This window comes from Galeopterus variegatus, unplaced genomic scaffold, assembly GCF_000696425.1.
Source record: "Galeopterus variegatus unplaced genomic scaffold, G_variegatus-3.0.2 Scaffold3598, whole genome shotgun sequence".
In the NCBI taxonomy this organism is placed as follows: Eukaryota; Metazoa; Chordata; class Mammalia; order Dermoptera; family Cynocephalidae; genus Galeopterus; species Galeopterus variegatus.
The window spans coordinates 92,628-110,599 of record NW_007729709.1 but is presented as its reverse complement, the minus strand read 5'-3'; the positions used below and the strand labels follow the sequence as shown (position 1 = coordinate 110,599).

Below are 17,972 nucleotides of genomic sequence, written 5' to 3'. Positions count from 1 at the left end.
ACCAAATGTTAATTTATAAGCCTCCTTCTGTAGTAGATGTCTAGCAGCCAGGGCATGAAGGCAGGGAGCCCAGCCCCGGACAGTAGGATCTAGTTGTTTGGACAAGTATGTTACTGGGGCGAAGGAGGGGCCATATGTTTGTCCTAACACACCCAAGGCTTGTCCGTCCCTTTCATGTACGTAACGGGAGAAGGGCTTAGTGAGGTCAGGCAGGTGTAAAGCAGGGGCCACGACTAGGGCCTGGCAGAGTTTTTGGAATGGCTTATCTGGTGAAGATGATAGGGGTTTATTTTGGTCTCCTTTTGTAAGGGCATACAGTGAGCGGGCCAATAAAAAGTAATTTGGGATCCATGTTTTAAAGTATCTTGCTAGGCTGGAAATGAGGGCTAAAAGGAATGAGGCTACGGAGGAGGAGAATGGGGATATAGAGATGGAAACATGTAACTGGGCGAGAATATCTCTTTTAATAGAGGGACGGGACATTGAGGCATGACCAAAAAATGAGTGGGAGAAAGGAGATGAAACGCCTTTAATGTGGCAAGTTAGTGGAGGCGTTCTGTGGGGGTATATATGTTTTTTCCTACCCCGACTATAGGGGAAATGTTAAGTGTGGTTGGGCCCTGAAACTCCTTTAAGACCGAGAAAGTGGCTCCTGTGTCCAGGAGGAAGGAGACGGGTCGGCCATCCACAACAATAGTCACCCTGGGCTCGCTTTTTGTGATGGTCATGGTTGGGAAGGACCCAGCGCCCTGTCAGTCTTCTTCCTCTTCAGCCAGTCCCACCAGAGGTGTTTGAGGTGCCTGGGATGGCTGGGGCTTGTTAGGCCAGTCTCCCCTTTGGGTGAGTGGACAGTTGGAGCCCCAATGCCCCATTTCTTGGCACTTAGGACATGGCTTGGTGGGCTTTCTGGGTGATGGGCAGTTCCTTGATCAATGACCTTCTTTGTCACACTTAAAACAGGCACCAGGGGGAGTTTTGGAGGCGGAGGGCTGGGAAGGACACTTAGAAGGCTGAGTAATTACTTTGGCCAGCATTTGGAGGTCAGCCAAGCATTTGGAGGTCGGCCAAGTCAGCCTTTTGTTCTCGTTCCTCCTCCCCATTATGAAGGACCTTGAAGGCCACTGATAAAATTTCAATCTGGGGAGTAACAGGGCCTTGTTCTAGTTTTTTTTAGCTTAGTCTTGATGTTGGGGTAAGATTGAGCCAAAAAGTATGTCATGATGTGTGAGATTGCATGCCTGAAGGACCCATTGGAATTTTTTAATGTAAGTAGAGGGGTCGGTGGTGAAGGACCCTAATCTCTTTTCCAGCTGGGTGAGATCAGCTAATGAAAAGGGAACGTGTACTCTAACAACCCCCTCCTCTTCCTCACCCCCTCCTCCGGGGAAGGTGGCTCAGGGGGCCTCGTCCCCTCCTCTCCTTCCCTCCCTCTCTCCTCCAGGAGGAGGCAGGAGGGAGAACAGGCTGACCAGGTGGCCCCTCACCCTGCGGCGGTTGGCCCGGAGACCAGGGCTGTTTACCAGCCGGCCGGCCGGGTGCAGGAGGTGGATGGAGCGGAGTTAACTGAGGGGGGTTGGGGAGCAGAGGAAATTGCAGGAGAAGGAGACCTGAATGGGGGGATTTCGTCCACAGGGTCAAAATTATCAGAAGTAGGGGGTAGTGAAGGCAGTGAGGATGGAGGGGGTTTGAAAGCAAGGAGAACTTGGGAAGGAGAACAGGTGAGACAGAGAGAGAGATTTTGGGCAAGCAGGTGGAAATCCTCTACATATGGAATCTCTTTCCACTTTCTCAGGTGCTGGCAGTAGTTAAAAGGTCCCGGAGAATGTCGGGATCAAGTGTGCCCTCAGGGGGCCACTTATTTTGGTTATCTAAGCAATAATAAGGCCAATCTTGTGTGTGTAAAATTTGGTGAGGAGTTTGGGTTTAATGTCAGGCTTGAGAGATAGGGTGGTAAGGTTGTTTAAGAGACATTGTAAGGGTGAATCACCCCAGAGGGAGGAGGCAGAAGCTCCCATTCTGAAGAGGATTAGAGAGAGAGAGAGGTTTTAAAAGGAGGAGGATTAGAACGAGCCTTCCGGCTGGATGAAAAAGACAAAACTCAGATGGGCGTCCGCAATGAGTTGTGCCGTTCCCAGGAGATGGGTTCCTGGAACCCAGGAAGGAAGGGGGTGTAGGTCGTCACCTAGACTCTCGCTTCCCGTAGGCAAAATGCCGGAGGAGCTGGAAGGACCTAACGCGTTAGGGTTTACTGGACGGCAGGGGTCCTGGACCTGGTAGGAGGAAGGTTAGATGGGTTCAAGGATGAACCCAGGAAGGAGGAAGGTTAAAAGGAGTGAGAGAAAGAGAGAGGGGGAGGAATGGGAGGTTCAGCCTCCAGGGCCGGGAACGTGTCAATGCCGGGGCCAGGGGAATGTGATTAGGGTAAAGGTTTAAATAATCTACAAGCCTGACAAAAGGAAAAAGGGGGCTTACCTAATGGATGAGCCGGTGGTGGGTGAAGGAAGAAAATGGACTAGGGCAGACCGTCAGTCCCGGGGGGTCGCGGAGGGGTCTAAAGAAGTCCGAGGAAGGAGTCCCCTGGCACAGGGTGAACTCCTCCCGGGTTTCGGCACCAATGAAAGGGCAGAGGACCCAAGCTGATAAGGCGACAGGACCCGAGCTGACAGTTTGCCAGAGAAGTTCCACTTTATTCAAGGACTGCACGTACATTTATAGGGAGCTGTGTTCTGGGTTTAGGTAGGGGATGGACAGGGCGGTAGCTGATTGGACGGGGCTGGGCAGGAAGTGTGCCCTGACCTGTGACTGGCTGAGGTTTGGCGCAGGTGGGCTTGGGTGTTGGCACCGGCGGGCTTGTTTACTGTGGAGAAGAACAAGGAAGGGCGCCCTATTGCCAGGGTGTGTCCCTGTTCAGGCGCCCATGGGGTCCCTACACCCTGGACTGTGAATGCTATAAAGCAGAGACCCTGACTAACCCATAATGGACATAAAACATGAGCAAAGAATAAAACTTGGTTAGATTAAGGCACTGAAATTTAGGAGTTGATTGTTACAGCAGCATAAGCTAGTCCAGCTAATCCACAAGCCTGGGAAAACCATATCTTTGAAGGTCCGATGATTCCAATTTCAATTCCTCAGTTATGTGTGCAGCATCCTGGAGCTGTGCTGAGACTCTTCATACAGTAGCACATTAAATTCTTACAGCTACCACGTGGTTAAGTATTCCTATCCCAATTTAAAATCAACCTCGAAAAGATCAAGGTCCCATGACACCATCTTGAAAGGAGCAGAGATGGGCTTTGGGTGCAGATACCTTGACTAGAAATCCACCTGTTAGATTGGACCTGAAAGCCTCCAGTTTCCTTTACACCAATTACCTCCCAAACAGTCTGTGACTACTGTCTATTCGCAGTCTTCCTGGATCTCCTTGAGAGCCGTCCTTTGCTTTCACACCAAATGAAAGCACTTTCTTTTGCTGACTGTGGCATCTTTCTCCAGAAACCTGTTGGTAGCAGTTTCCACTCCAGCTCAGAACCCTGGAACAGACACACCATCTGCTTCACACTCACCACTAGAAAATCCTTGCAGAGGGTCTTCTTTGGGCTTAAGGAACCAAAGAGATCAGTTAAAACCCAAGGGCATTTTCTATCTCTTTCTCTTTATCGCTATTACAGAGAATTAATGCCAGGGGTGACTTACTGTGACTTATAACGTAACTTGAACCCAGCCTGTATACTGGGTTGAATAGGGTCAGCTCCCAAAAAATCCATGTCTATCTAGATCCTGTGAATGTGACCTTATTTGGAAATAAGGTCATTACAGATGTAATCAAGTTAAGATAAGGTCACATTGGGTTTGGAGTGGTTCCTTAGTTCAATACAACGGATGTCATTATGGAGAAAGAGAAATTTACATAGAGACATTGACACACATGGGGAAAAAGCCATGTGACAGTGGAGGCAGAGAATGGAGTAATATGTTTGCAAGCCAAGGAACACCAAGGATTGCCAGCAACCACCAGAAACCAGGAAGAGGCGAGGAGGGGTCCTCCCCTAGAGCCTTCAAAGATAGCACATTACTGGGCCCAAGTCCAGCTGCCTGCCCCAAACAAAAACAAACAAGCTAAAAGTCAAATGTTGGTGAAATAGGAAGTCAGCTTTAATTCAGGAATATCGGTGACCTGAGGAAAGATGTCAGGCTAACCCACCTCTCCAGTAAACCTGAAGGAGGATGGCCAGACTAAAACCATCTCCCCAAATCAGATTTGCTGAGGGGTTTTTAAAGAGGAGATTGAGGGAATGGAACGTGAGAAGTGAAAAGCAGGAGGGAGGGGGATGTGAGCTGTGGGGGCTCCGTGTAAGGAGCCAGGTGCAAGGTCTCAGCAAGGCTCCGTCTGTTCTCTGTTCCCGTCCTTGGTGTCATCTCAGGGTCCTGCTGGAGGGTGGGATCAGCATAGTTTCATTGATGTCTTCCTTGGTTTCTCAGGGTCTGGATAGTGTGTGTCTCATTTCAAGTCTGCAGCTCCAGGCTGTCTAGAAACCAACTTTACATTTATGTAAATAATGTCATCTTGCCCCATAACCAAGGTTCAAAATATCAAATAACCATGGGAAAAGAGGGAACCTAGAGAGATACATGCTAAGAAAAAAAGTATTGTTTCTTTTCCTATCTCCTGCCCCCCAGGCTGTTTTAGATCCTAACATGGCTTCAGTCCTGCTCACTCCAATAAGCACAGACCTGCAGACACATTGAGTTTGGACTTGTACCTTCCAGAAATATGAGACGATAAATTTCTGTTGTACTAATCTACCCAGTTTGTGGTAATTTGTTACGGCAACCCTAGGAAACTAACAGCCTTCAAAGCCCAATCCACAGAAAAAAGTATACATACATATATATGTATGTATGTACTAGCAGAGACTGCTTTTTACTAGCACATCCTTTCCCCCTTCCCCCATATTCCAAAGATCACATAGATAAGTAAAATGTCAGTTTATCAGCCTAGAACATATAAAGAGTAGCTTTCTGCTGCTCCCCAAATCATCCTGCAGTAAAGGCTTTGGATATAGGCAGACCTGTGTTTGCATAAAGCTCTACCCCTTAGTAGTTGTGTACCCTAAAGCTAGTTAGTTACATTTTTGTAGCTCTGATCACTTTATCTATACTATTAGCTTAATGATACGGACTGCATTTGTTTGTTATAGGGTGTAGTAGGTGTTTGCCATTCTTTTGTACCTCTCAGCATCTGGACACCCTTCCTATATGTGGGAAATGCCCACATTAGAGGCAACACTCAGTCTCTGCTAGGTAAGTAAAGGTGTCAGATACTCTTGTCTGGCACCCTCATAACTAAAGCACAGGCATGGCCTAGGCTCTGCCAATAGGATGCATTTTGTGTGGGAAGTTCAGAGTGTGAAGATACAGCAACGGCCCCAAATTCACTTTCGTGAGGTCATGGCTACCTCCCAATTCCAGAGCACCGGAGGAGAGATTCTAGGGCTGTGCAAGTGACAGTGTCTATGTCTGGCTGCACTGCTATCTCCCTGAGATCAATTCTGCAGCATAATTTTGGAAAGTAGTCTGGTTATGTAGCTTCCAAGCCTAGTTCTCTGATGTTCCTGTATGCTTTGAGGGAATTCTTTTTTTAGAACCTTAACACACAGGGATTAAATGAGATAGAATATGCAAAGCACCTAGCAGGAATCATGAGTCATTTCCTTCTCTTCTTGCTGCTGTACACAGCTCTGAACAAGGATTCTGCTACCACTGGGTTAACAATGATGCTCAGGGCAAGGAGGGGAGGGTTAGAAGAAATGTAAGGAAACAAGAGATTACAGACAGGACGGTGCGGTTGACTCATCTACAGCCTTTATTCCCGTCAATGATTATGGACAGCAGGCCTCATTAGCATGCCAGGTTAACCCACAGTGTACAGGGTTTTAAACTGAGAGGAGAATTTCAGAACAGAATCAGAAATGGACTCAAGGGGCTTTGACCAAACTGATAAGCCCTCACCAATGAAAACTCACACCAGAAGAGCCCAAACTCAGGCTCTGCAAATCTGAATATCAGCTGACAGTCTGAACAGGTTGCTTCGCATGTTTGTAGTTATTTATGTTTTCTTTCAAGTTTTCAAATCCCTAAATCCCTTCTGCCTGAGCCAACCTCACATTTGGATGCACTAAGCAGCTGCTGCAACTGGGGATTCTCTCCTCTGTGAAAACGCGGATTTAAAAAAATAATAAGCTCCTGGCTCCCGCTTACTCTCAAAAGTTTCCAGCAACTGGTGCCCTGACAAATGAAGTGTCAAAACATTTTCAGATTAAAACCCCACAGCTCATGCAGCCCCACATCCTCAGCAGGATGGACTTTTCCTGCTTGTACCCAGCACACACTTGAAGAAACTAAAAATAGCCAGATGGCAATTAACAGAAACTCCAAGGAGGGGAGATAAGGTGGGTTTCAGCAGGGTCAGTTTCCTGGATGGATTCCAAATAGAGTTCTCAGCCAGCAGTGCCTCTGGCCAAGACAGGATTTTTCATTAAAACTACATGAAGGAGGCAGAATGAAAAATTAAGATTTGAAATGTTTAAAATTATAGCAGAGGTGGAAACTACAGCACCATTCCCCAAGATCATCAATAATAATAACACTTGCTAATACATATTGAGTTTATATTACTATATTATTAAGAGTCATGTACTGAGCACTTCATATGCATTGTATCATCTTGAGCTTGCAAGGACTCTTGGAAGTAGCTACTGCTCCTTGTAGATAAGGAAACCAAAGCTCAAAGATTGTAGACAACCTGCCCCAAATCTTAAGACAGACAGGATAAAGATCTACAGCAGGTGCATGGTAAGTGGACAAGCTGGAGTTTCAACTCAGCTCTCAGGCTCCAGAAGTCATGAACGTAGCTATTGTGCAATGAATGCTACCTCATACATTTATGGGGACGTTTAAGTAACCAAAATGTTTTCATCCCATCCTTAGGTCTAGAGAAACAAAAGACTCCCTTAACAATTATAGCCAAACTTCCCAAGGGCAATACATTTCAGGGGTTAGTATGTAGGCTCTAAAGTAAGACTAATTAGGTTTTACCCTGGCCTTTCATTTCCGGTTGTATGAAGTCAGGTATGTTATCAACCTTCCCAAGCCTTAGTTCTCTCATTTCTGAAAGAGCAATAATATTAGTATTGATCTCATAAAGTTATGATAAAGATTAAAGGGAATAGAGTGTGGAAAGCCCTTTACATGGTGCTTACCTGTACTAAGCTGTCATTCTAAACCCATGCCAGACTCATAGGGGTTATTCTAGAATGGCCATCAGTATGATGAAACAAAAAAAGACTAAAAAGATTTCGGATTTGTGATAGATTTGGTGGATTTGGAGTTAGAGTGACCAACCATCCCCATTTGTCTGGGACCGAGGGGATTCCTGGGACACTAAAATGGGGACAGTTTGCTCCTTCAGTTTTCAGAGGGGAGGGGATATTTATTCCCAGGAGTGGCAGTAATGGAGGCAAGACTGACTCATCTGACTGGTGACACTGAGAAATAGGACTGAGCATGCTCAGCTCAGGTACCTGGAAGGAGCCAGTCTACCCATTCCTACTCAAGCATGTGCCCGCGAGTCCCCCACGTGGGAAGCTTGCCAGGCAGACTATGGGCTTGTCTGGGCGACCAGTTGTTCAGCATGCAGGTGAGTGGAAAATTTGTTTGGGAGAAGGAATTGGAAGCTTTCTTTGGCCACAGGTTTATGCCCTGTTCTCCAAACAGCAATACCAACAATAAAGCTGATACTGTGATTTCTACCTGACATCTGTGTCTACTTCTAAATTGGTTCAGAACTCAAAGGGAGAAAGGGATATAATTAACTATCAACCACATGATCATCACCTTCATCAACCCCAACAAATGGATGCTTATTTTATTTCATTGACAGATAAATCCATTCCAGGCAGGCAGGAAAGGGGTATTTTGTAGAATCAAATGAGACTAGAGCTGGGAGTGACCTTAAAGATGATCTGGTCCAATATCTTCCTTGCTATAGATGAAAAGGTATACAAATGAAATGGCCAAGTGAATAATCCATGTGAAAAGTCTGTGAAAGACTTTTGTAATACAAATTTTTAGTGTAATTAGTAGTTTTGAGAGTGGTTTTTAGAAGCTGTAACCAGAATTAAAAGTAGATTATAGATAACATGAAAATAGATTATAAGTGAAAACTAAGTCCCTGTAGAGGGAGAGAAGTTTTCCTAAATAAAACGATCACTTCCAGGAAACATCCTCAAACCATGAAGAGGAAATCAACAGTTCAGGGTTAATTTTTGTTGTTGTTGAATTGGAGAAAAAAACCTACCTTAGGTCAGCAACAAGATGGCTTACCCACAACCCTGAATACCAGAGAAGGTGACAAAAGAAGACAGTTTTTTCCCCTCCATTCTCATCCTGCCCATCTGTCATAATCAGATCCTCTTCATCTTTTTTTTTTTTTCTTTTTTTGTGACCGGTAAGGGGATCGCAACCCTTGGCTTGGTGTCGCCCTCACTGCACACAGCCAGTGAGCGCACCGGTCATCCCTATATAGGATCCGAACCTGCCGCGGGAGCGCCACTGCGCTCCCAGCGCCGCACCCTCCCGAGTGCACCACGGGCTCAGCCCTAGATCCTCTTCATTAGGAATGCTGACTTCATAATCGAGGTTCCTGGGCACAGGACCTATGAGACCCATCGGCCAAATCCAGCTATTTGTCATCTCTTACCTGTTGCCTTCACCCACCAGAGTACCTAGATTTACCTTTAGAAAGTGTGCAGTCCTGGGTAGATTGGAGGAAGCCCACTTCACCTTGTTTCTCCTACTAAACACAATGGGAAACCTGGACAGAATGCCTGGAGAAACTACTTGAAGACTCTGAAAAGTAAATAGTAGCAGGCAGATCCGGAAAGAAGATGAGGATTTGAAATACAACCGAACCAGCAGTGAGTTTATCCCTTTTTCCCTCCCGTAAGCCCTGGCTGGAACTCAACACACCAGAAACGAGCACCAGGGTACAGACAGAGAGAGCTCTTGGAGATGCCTCTAGTTCTGGCTCCGGTGAGAGAAAGGGAGCTGCTAATGCTTGGAGCGTGGAAATCCTCGATTTTTCCTCTTTCCTTTTTCTTCTTCTCCTTCCTCTCCTTTTCTCCTCTCCTTTTTTTTCCCTTTCCTCCCTTCTTTCACACTCCAGCCCCCAGCAACAGTGTAGTAGTAGCAACATCAGCCTGCACAAGCCAAAATATGAAGGAGGGGAACCCTGCTGTCCTTTCAGTGACGCTGTCACTCCCAAAGGCAGGAGCCACCCCCCTGTGCTTTTTCTCTCTCTGTGTCCTCTCTCTGCATGGCCAATACAGAGGCAAAGTCAAGAACATACATGGCAGAGTGAGCATTTTGGTCCCAGGGAACCAGAAAATATCAGAGAGATCGTGGAAAGGAAAGAGGTGGGCAAAGCAACCCCACACAGTTTTTTAAAAATAAGTAAATTCCTTGGCTCACCCTCAGCCTGTACATGCATGGGTCTGGTACTAATTAACAGTATACCAAAACTTTGAGAACTCCACCTGGGTGCCAGACTGACCACCGGGTGACATATAGACAGGACAGATCCAAATAGTACTACCAAAGCTTTGGAAACTGAACGCAGTCCTCAGAAGACCAACTGTTGGAAAGAACTTGTGGTCTGAACCTAAACAGGTTGACTGCCTGCTAAAACAAAAACTTCAACATTCTCCATAGGCTTTAAACAAGACCTAGAGTCTCATAATATTCAAAATGTACAAGATAAAATCCAAAATTTCTTGGCATATGAAGAATCAGTACAATCTCAATTCCCATGGGAAAAGATAAGCAACTGAAGCGAACACTGCAATGACACAGAGGTTACGATGGTCTTTAAAGCAGCTAGTTGAAACCAATGGAAAAAATAGAAAGTCTCAGCCAAGATATAGATGATATAAAAAGAACCAAATGGGAATTTTGGAATTAAAAATTACAATAACCAATGTGAAATATTCATTGATGGGCTCAATCACAGGTGAAGATGACAGAGGAAACAAAGTGATGGGCAAACCAACTTCTAGCTGGGGCCTATTTCTCACTACTTTTTCATGCATCTTTCCCTCTATTTTAAGTAACTATTGTTGTATAACAAACCACATCAAAATTTAGTGGCTTAAACCAGACACAATTTATTAGCGCTCCCAACTCTGTGGAAGCATGGGCCATTTCTCTGATGGTCTTACTTGAATTTGTTCATGTTTCTTCATTCAGCTGGAAGGTTGGTTGGACTGGGAGGCCCATGATGCCTGGCGGTTGGTGCTGGCTGTTGGCTGGGTGTCTCAGTTCTAGACTAGACTCAACTCCAATAGGCTAGACTGGGCTTCTTCACAGTATGGCAGTCTCAGGCTTCCAAGAGCATGAAAGCAAAAGCCACCAGGCTTGTTAAGGCCTAAGCTATGGAATGCACACGTATTATCTCTGTCATTTTCTATTGGTCAAAGCAAGTCAGAGGTCAGCACAGAGATAAGGGGTAAAAACTTAGACTGTCTATGGATAAGAGGAACAGCCACATGACATTGCAAAGTGGCTGGATACAGGGAGACATGAATCATCGAGGTCATTGTTTTAATATTTTATCACACCCTTTCTAGGAAATTAATGTTGCGGTGCTCAAAGACCATGGATCTACAGTTATTATGGCAGCAGACTGTGTGGTTCAGCGAAGTTTAGTGTTTTGCCTAAGACTATACAGCTAGTTAAGGGGAAAATATGAAACTGAATCCCAGGATTGTGATTTCCCGGACAAGTACTCTTGTTTCCGAGATGAGCAGTTTAGTGTTTTGAACACTTTGGCTATTTAACAGGTAGGAGAATAATGGACAACAGTTGTATAATGTGTTAGCAATCATTCATCATTCAGATCTATTTCGTGAAGGAAATAAATGCAGGCACTTGTGGAGTCTATGAAAAAACTGAAGTAGAGTGCCTCATGAAGAGCTATTCATTATGTAGCAATAAAGCTCCTAACCTGCTTTATGCGCCAAAACATAGTGTATTCAGTCTCTTGAGTTTCTGGCACTCAAAGCATAATTTTTTTATTGAGATAAAATTCACATAACATCAAATTAACCGTTAACCATTGTAAAGTGTAAAATTTAGTGTCATTAAGTATATTCATTATGATGTGCAACCATTACCTTTATCTAGTTCCAAGATATTTTCATCACCCCAAAAAGAAAACTGTCCCCATTAAGCAGTCATTTACCATTATCTGCCCCCCCCCCCGCCCAAACTCATTCCACTGCAGCCCTAGCAACCACTAGTGTTCTTTCTGTATCTATGGGTTTACCTATTCTGGATGCTTAGTATAAATGAAATCATATGATCCTTGTGACTGGTTTCTTTCACTTAGCATGTTTTTGAGATTCATCTACATTAAAGCATGTGAATCAGCATTTAATTTCTTTTTGCAAATAATGTAACTATAAATAATATTCATAATATTCCACTGTGCAGATATATCACATTTTGTTTATTTATTCATCTATTGATGAAAATTTGGATTGTTTCCACTTTTTGGCTATTTTGAATAGTGCTGCTATGAACATTTGTATACAAGCATTTGTTTGAATACCTGTTTAGCTCAGACTGGAATTGCTGGATCATATGATAATTCTACCAAATCTTCATTTTGATTCTGGCCTTGAAAAAGCTTCTTAAAATATCATGAGATTAATAACCTGCTGCCAGCATTACCTTGTCTCTAAAGTCAATGTGGTTCTGGAGGATGGCTCTGTGGTAAGTGGCTGTTCTCACGAAATCTTGCATCATGTTCTGCTGCTGGGAAGTGCAGCCATAAAACTGTAAGGGGAAGAGAAGGAGACAGAGTAAACAATGCACAAGGCAGCACCTTCATGAGTATCTGGTTCTTACGCCGCCTTGGTCAAGGCAGGCAGAGCCTTTAACACCAGGGAAGCTGAAGCTCTGTCCATGTTGCTCCTCTGTGTAAGGCATAGACATCTAAGTGGATCCCGCACTTCTGACTCCTGCTCCATGTAATACAGCCAGGCCTAGATACAGACGGGATACATACCCAGGGTCTGTTCCCAAAGTAGAGGCTATTAGAGAGCACAGATCAAGAATAATAGAGTTAGACAGAAAAGGGCCAGGGCCAAAAGGGATGGCCTGCTTTGATGGGCGCCATTAACCTCAAGAGGAAAAGAAAACTTGGGTAGAAATCCTGGGTGAATATGGGGGGGAAGGGTCAGTGAGGGTGATGGAAGCAAGGCAAGTCAGCTGGGGGGTGCAGTGGGTGTAAATCCACCAACACTGACAGTGATAAATATCGTCACTGTAACTGCCACCATTCGGTAGAGCTTTCTATGTGCCAGGCACCATGCCAAGTGCTTCCTGAACATCATCTAATCAAATTCAGTCATCACAACAGTCAGACAGGTGAATCATGTTCCTCAGCCAAGGAAACTGAGGCTCAGAAATACACAGCAACTTGCCCAAGTCCTGACAACTACACGTGGCAGAATGGGGATCAAACCAGGTGACACTGCTGCTGGTCTGGGGACCACACTTTGAGAACAACTACAATAAAAAATTGGGGCCGGCCCGGTGGTGCACTGCTGCAGTGCGCCGTCTGGGAGTGTGGTGGCGCTCCCGCCGAGGGTTCGGATCCCACATACAGACCGGTTCCCACTCACTGGCTGAGCGAGGTGCGGGAGCGGCACCGAGGGTTGCGATCCCGTTGCTGGTCCTGGTCCGGTACGGGGGCGACACTGAGGGTTGCGATCCGTTGCTGGACACGGAAAAAGACAAAAAGGAAAAAAAAAAAATCAATTGTTTCCTTGCCACCCACCCTGCCCAGGCGTGTTCACAGGTATGTGTCACATTGAAACAAATCAATTAATTCCATCCAGAGCAACTTTCCTGATCTGGGAGTATTGTGAGGCAGACACTTCTTCTGTCCACTGACTGAACACTGAATTTTCCTTTTTCTGATTCCGGCATTTTTTCAAGGTATTTGAAAATGCATTGAATTCTGTAAGGAGAAAAGTCAGATTCATTTCTTCACCTTTGAAGCCACAGAAGTCACCACTGCACTCTAAAAAAATTCCAGCTGTGAAAATATTAGGAGATGAAATAGGACATTCATCCCTGAACACATGCATGATAACAAATGGCAAGGAGGGAATGGTACCACTCCAATGTGACACCCTCATTTACACTTGTCAGACATATTTGCATTCAGAAATGTCAAGTGACACAGCACAATGGGACACAGGCAGGGATGGGCTCCCCGAGTTCCCCTAATACTGTGCTCACAAAGCTCACAGATGTACTCAGTATGTGGTCTGCTAAAGGTGATTATTGATCATAAGGGGAAAAAACATACACAAAGGTACTTCAAAAAGTTCATGGAAAAATAGAATGAAAAGATAACACAAATCCTTCCATGAAATTTTTGAAGTACCCTTGTATGTGAATACAAAAAAAGAATATATATATATAATCTCATTCAGTCATCATAATGGCAGTTTTTCCTCTCCCATTTAGTATTCTCTAGTTATATAGAGAAAAAGTAAAATAACTGGGGACATGTCAACACAAGGGAATGCTTTCTACTATTTGAGGAAAAAATACAAAGTGAAGACTCAAAAAATTCCAGAAGTGATATTACTGATAGATAACAGCACACGCAGTTGCCAAATTCTGTGACTTCGGCCTCAGAAATGTCTCTCCAGTCCTGCCCAGCAGTCTCCACCATCTGGTCACTTCCCTGGCCACCACAGGCACTGTGACCAGGTCTCTCCCCCACAGCCCTAATGCCCACACGCTCTTGTTCGTCGAGAGCTCTGGCCCCACACGTGCTAGGCTAGTCTCTCACGTTCCTGTCTGCCCCTGTCCAGGATCCTCCACGCCCTCTCTTCCTGCACACATGACACCTGCACTATGTCCTCTGTGCTTCTGACATCCTGGGCCACTCACAAATTCCCAGATCCACCTGGCCCTGGCCAGGCTTCTTGACTTTGAACGCCCTATTTTTTCTGTTGCATTATCTTTTGACATCCAAGTCGTATTCCTCCTCCCAGATTCTGTTCAATTCCATCTCCTCATTGCTGTGTTCTGGAACACCACAGGCAGAATTAGTTGCTGGAATACAGTGGGTCTCAACACTCAGCTATAGATCAGAGTCACCTGGAAAGATTATTTTGATCTGTGAATACTGGGCTCTCACCCTACACCTGGTAATTCAATGTTCTGGTGGTGGGGACAAGGTGTCTATTTTTCAAAAGCCTCCAGAGTTAATTCCATGTGTAGCCAGGGATCAGAACCTCCACTCTAATTTCATACTGTGAGTTTACCATTGTATTTCATATTTTACTGAATTTATCAATTTTTAAAGCTCTCTATCTCTCTACCTAAATTGATCTCTTTAGGGCGTTATTTAGGAATTTAAGCCTTATTTATCTCTAGTTTCCAGAACATAATGCTAACATAGCAGCCATCCAATAAATAGGTCTGAAACATAAACATAATGAATTTGGAGAAATGACTAATGAACTTGGTGTAACTATTTTTAATTGATGATGCAGCACTGTGAAGCCTTGGGGCTATGCCACATGGGAACAGATAGGTTTGAACAAGATCTCGTTGACGAATAAATACATAAACACAAGTAACCACTGCGCCTCCTGCACAAGGGAATGCCATCTATTCCATAGAACCTGTGGAAGGATAAAGACAGAAATTCTTACTGGAGATGTAATCAGATTAGATTTACAATGTATCCTGAACGATCACTATTTCACCAGCTTGTAAGGGTTCATCCCAACTGCTAAACCCTTACCTGGCTAGTGTTTCCATGTGGATCTTCCTTTTAGGAAAACAGAATGGTGCTGTGGTTCAAAATTTACCTCCAAATAAAACTAAAAACAAACAAACAAACAAAAAAAACTTTACCTCCATTATGAAACTTTCTGTCAACTCTTTATCTTTTGCAATTATACTACTCATGAAGGAAAGGATGCAAATGAAGATTTTTAGATAACTACAAAACCAATACACAAAATAAATAAATAAATAGTTGAAATTCTAAAAGGAGAGAGTAGAATTGTGGTTACTAGAGATGGCCAAGGGAAGGGGGGATAGGGAAAGGTTGGTTAATGAATACAAAATTACAGTTAAATAGGAAAAATAAGTTCTATTGGTATACAGCCAAGGTAGGCATCTATAATTACCAATAATTTATTGCATGTTATCAAATAGCTAGAAGAGAGGAGATCAAAAGTCCACATCACAAAGAAATGATTAAGTTTTTCAATGATGAATATGCTAATTACCTTGATTTGATCATCACAATGTAAACATGTATTGAAATATAACTCTGCACCCTGTAAATATGTATAATCAGTATGTGTGAATACAAATTTTTTAAGTATAAAAATTTAGAAAGTGCAACAAATCAAAAAAAAAAAAAAGAAAAGAAAAGAAAGAAAATCCCATTATACAAGAGATCAATAGTTTTTAACATTTTGATGCATGTTCTTTTGGGGGGGAGGTGTGCACAATTTTCTCTTATTTACAAAATTGTAGCCAGTATTTATGATACTATGAATAATTTCCTAGGTCATTAAGTAGTCTCCCCTACATCATTGTTACTGAATATATGGATCTGCCATCATTTAACCAATTCCCTGTGGTTGGATTCCCAAGCCTTACCCCAGGTCTATGGTATCAGAATGGTAGAGCCCAGCATCCACATTTTTCATGGTGTCCCTGGTGATTCTCCTGACAAGACAGTCTTGAGAACTCCTTTTAATAGAAAATGCAAACATGTAAGAATTCCACATTAACGTAAAGGAGATACCATCTTTCCCAACATCCTCCTACACATAAAATCAATATAGTAATCAATATTTCTGGTTTTTTGTGATTTTTTCCTTCTGACTTTTCTTTTTTTGCAATTAAAAAAACATTTGTCCATAACTTAATCATATAAAATGTAGACATTCAAAAAAGGAAGCCAACAAGAAAAAATAATTCCCAGATACAACTACTAATAACATTTTGAGAACCTCTCAGGAATTTTTCTTTATATTTATATCTCTGTATTATTTACAACAACAGTATTCTACTGTTTTACAACCTGATTTTTCACTGAAAAATATTCTGTTAGCTTCTATGTCAACACTTTTCACATAGAATCACTCAACTACACATAAAGCTACAAAGCCCTTTAATTATGGTGTCATTCTGCTCTTTTTTCTCCAATTTGTTCTCAGAGGTGGCATCAGAGACTAAGTAGATCTTAATATCAACAATGTTTTGACTATGTTTCCTCAAATTCTGGTCCTAATTATTTGCTTATCAAATTCTACTGGGGATCAAAAATACCAAGTCAGTTAAACTACAATTTCCTATATTTGCATTTTTCTCCCTTAAAAAGACATTGAACAATATTTACCCAGCTCCAGTCTCCTGGCACCTCTCCAATTCTCTCTGAGTTCTCAGAGATTGCCAGCAGTGGTCTTTGTCACCCATCTGTGAGTTCTTTGAGTCCTGGGCATCTCTGTTGTTTGGGCTTTCAAAGCCTATGGTAAATTAATTTGTTCAACAAATAGTCTTTTGAATATTCTCTACAGTTGCAAGTCTCCATCCTTTGGGAGAAACTTGAGCTTTTAATGGCTGCCTAATCTAGTGAATAGGATGTGTGGCAATTTATAAAGCATCATGTTTGGCTTAAAAACAAAATTTTTGACTATAAAGTCACACAGCTGGTCTTCTTGTGCAGCTCACCAATTGTCTCCAAAGGAAAATGTGAAAGAAAAGCTCCAGCAAAGTTTTGGGTTACACCAGCCCCCATAAATAGCCTTCAAAATAAATACTAATCTGGATGTTTCAGCTCTACCGTGCTTGATTTTTAAAAAAAAATCCCAAATCTTATTATTATATCTTATTATTATCTTATTAAATCTTATTAATAAGAAGCTGCCATAACAAAATACCACATACTGGGTGGTTTAAACAACAAATACTTACTTTCTCATAGTTTTGGAGGCTGGGAAGTCCAAGAACAAGGTGCCATGCTACGAGGTTCCTGGCAAGGACTCTCTTCCTGGCTTGCAGTCTACTGCCTTTTTGCTGTGTCCTCACATGACAAAAAGAGAGCCATCAAGCTCTCTGGTGTCTCTTCTCATAATGACACAAAACCTATAGGACCAGGGCTCCACCCTATGACCTCATTTAACCTTAATTACTTCCTTACTTCAAATACAGCCAAACTGGGGGTTAGGGTTTCAACATACAAATTTGCAGGAGATACAATTCAGTCCACAGTAGACACTATAGTCATGACTTCTTATAATCCTAGAACAGAGACCATATTTGGCAAACCAAAAATCAGAGTCTCTTGTTTGACGAGTTTCAGGTGTATTTGGGGGATTGATGGGACTTAGGTAATCAGCAGTATCCTGGCAAGTCCATGAGTCATTGTCAATTAATTCCTGCCTGTGGTGAACTCTGTCCAGAGCATGTTTTTTTTTGTTTGTTTGTTTGTTTTTTTCACAATTCACCTCACCTTTATTTTAATGGTTAAATAAATGTGTGTAAATAAAGGGAGTGTCTGTGTTTCCACATGATGTATACAAATGCAAAAAGAAATTTGAAATAAATAAAAACCTTTTTATGAAGGCAAAGAAATTTAGTTGTTGATTTCTCCCCTCCCCTCAGCGTCCAGAAGACAGGACTCTGGCAGCCACTTAGGAGAATTAAGAAAGAAGGAGCAGCAATACATCCTCCTTCCTTCAGTTCTCCAAACTTGGGGACCAGACTTTGGGTAAGAGAAGTGAAGAGGTCATTAAATCTAGCAGGTAACTTATTAATCCATTTCTGTTGTTTACAACAGAATACCTGAAACTGGATAATTT

General features: G+C 43.1%; 1 protein-coding gene across 1 annotated transcript in view; it reads right to left on the bottom strand.

Annotated features, from left to right (window-relative positions):
- Positions 1 to 17,972, bottom strand: part of LOC103601126 (histone-arginine methyltransferase CARM1-like) — a 151,787-nt gene that overhangs the window by 95,145 nt on the left and 38,670 nt on the right. The window contains exons 5-6 of the mRNA XM_008585504.1: positions 12,969 to 13,084; positions 11,791 to 11,895 (exon numbers count right to left, since the gene is read on the bottom strand). Coding sequence (XP_008583726.1) covers positions 11,791 to 11,895; positions 12,969 to 13,084 — 221 coding nt within the window. The remainder of the gene's footprint in view (positions 1 to 11,790; positions 11,896 to 12,968; positions 13,085 to 17,972) is intronic.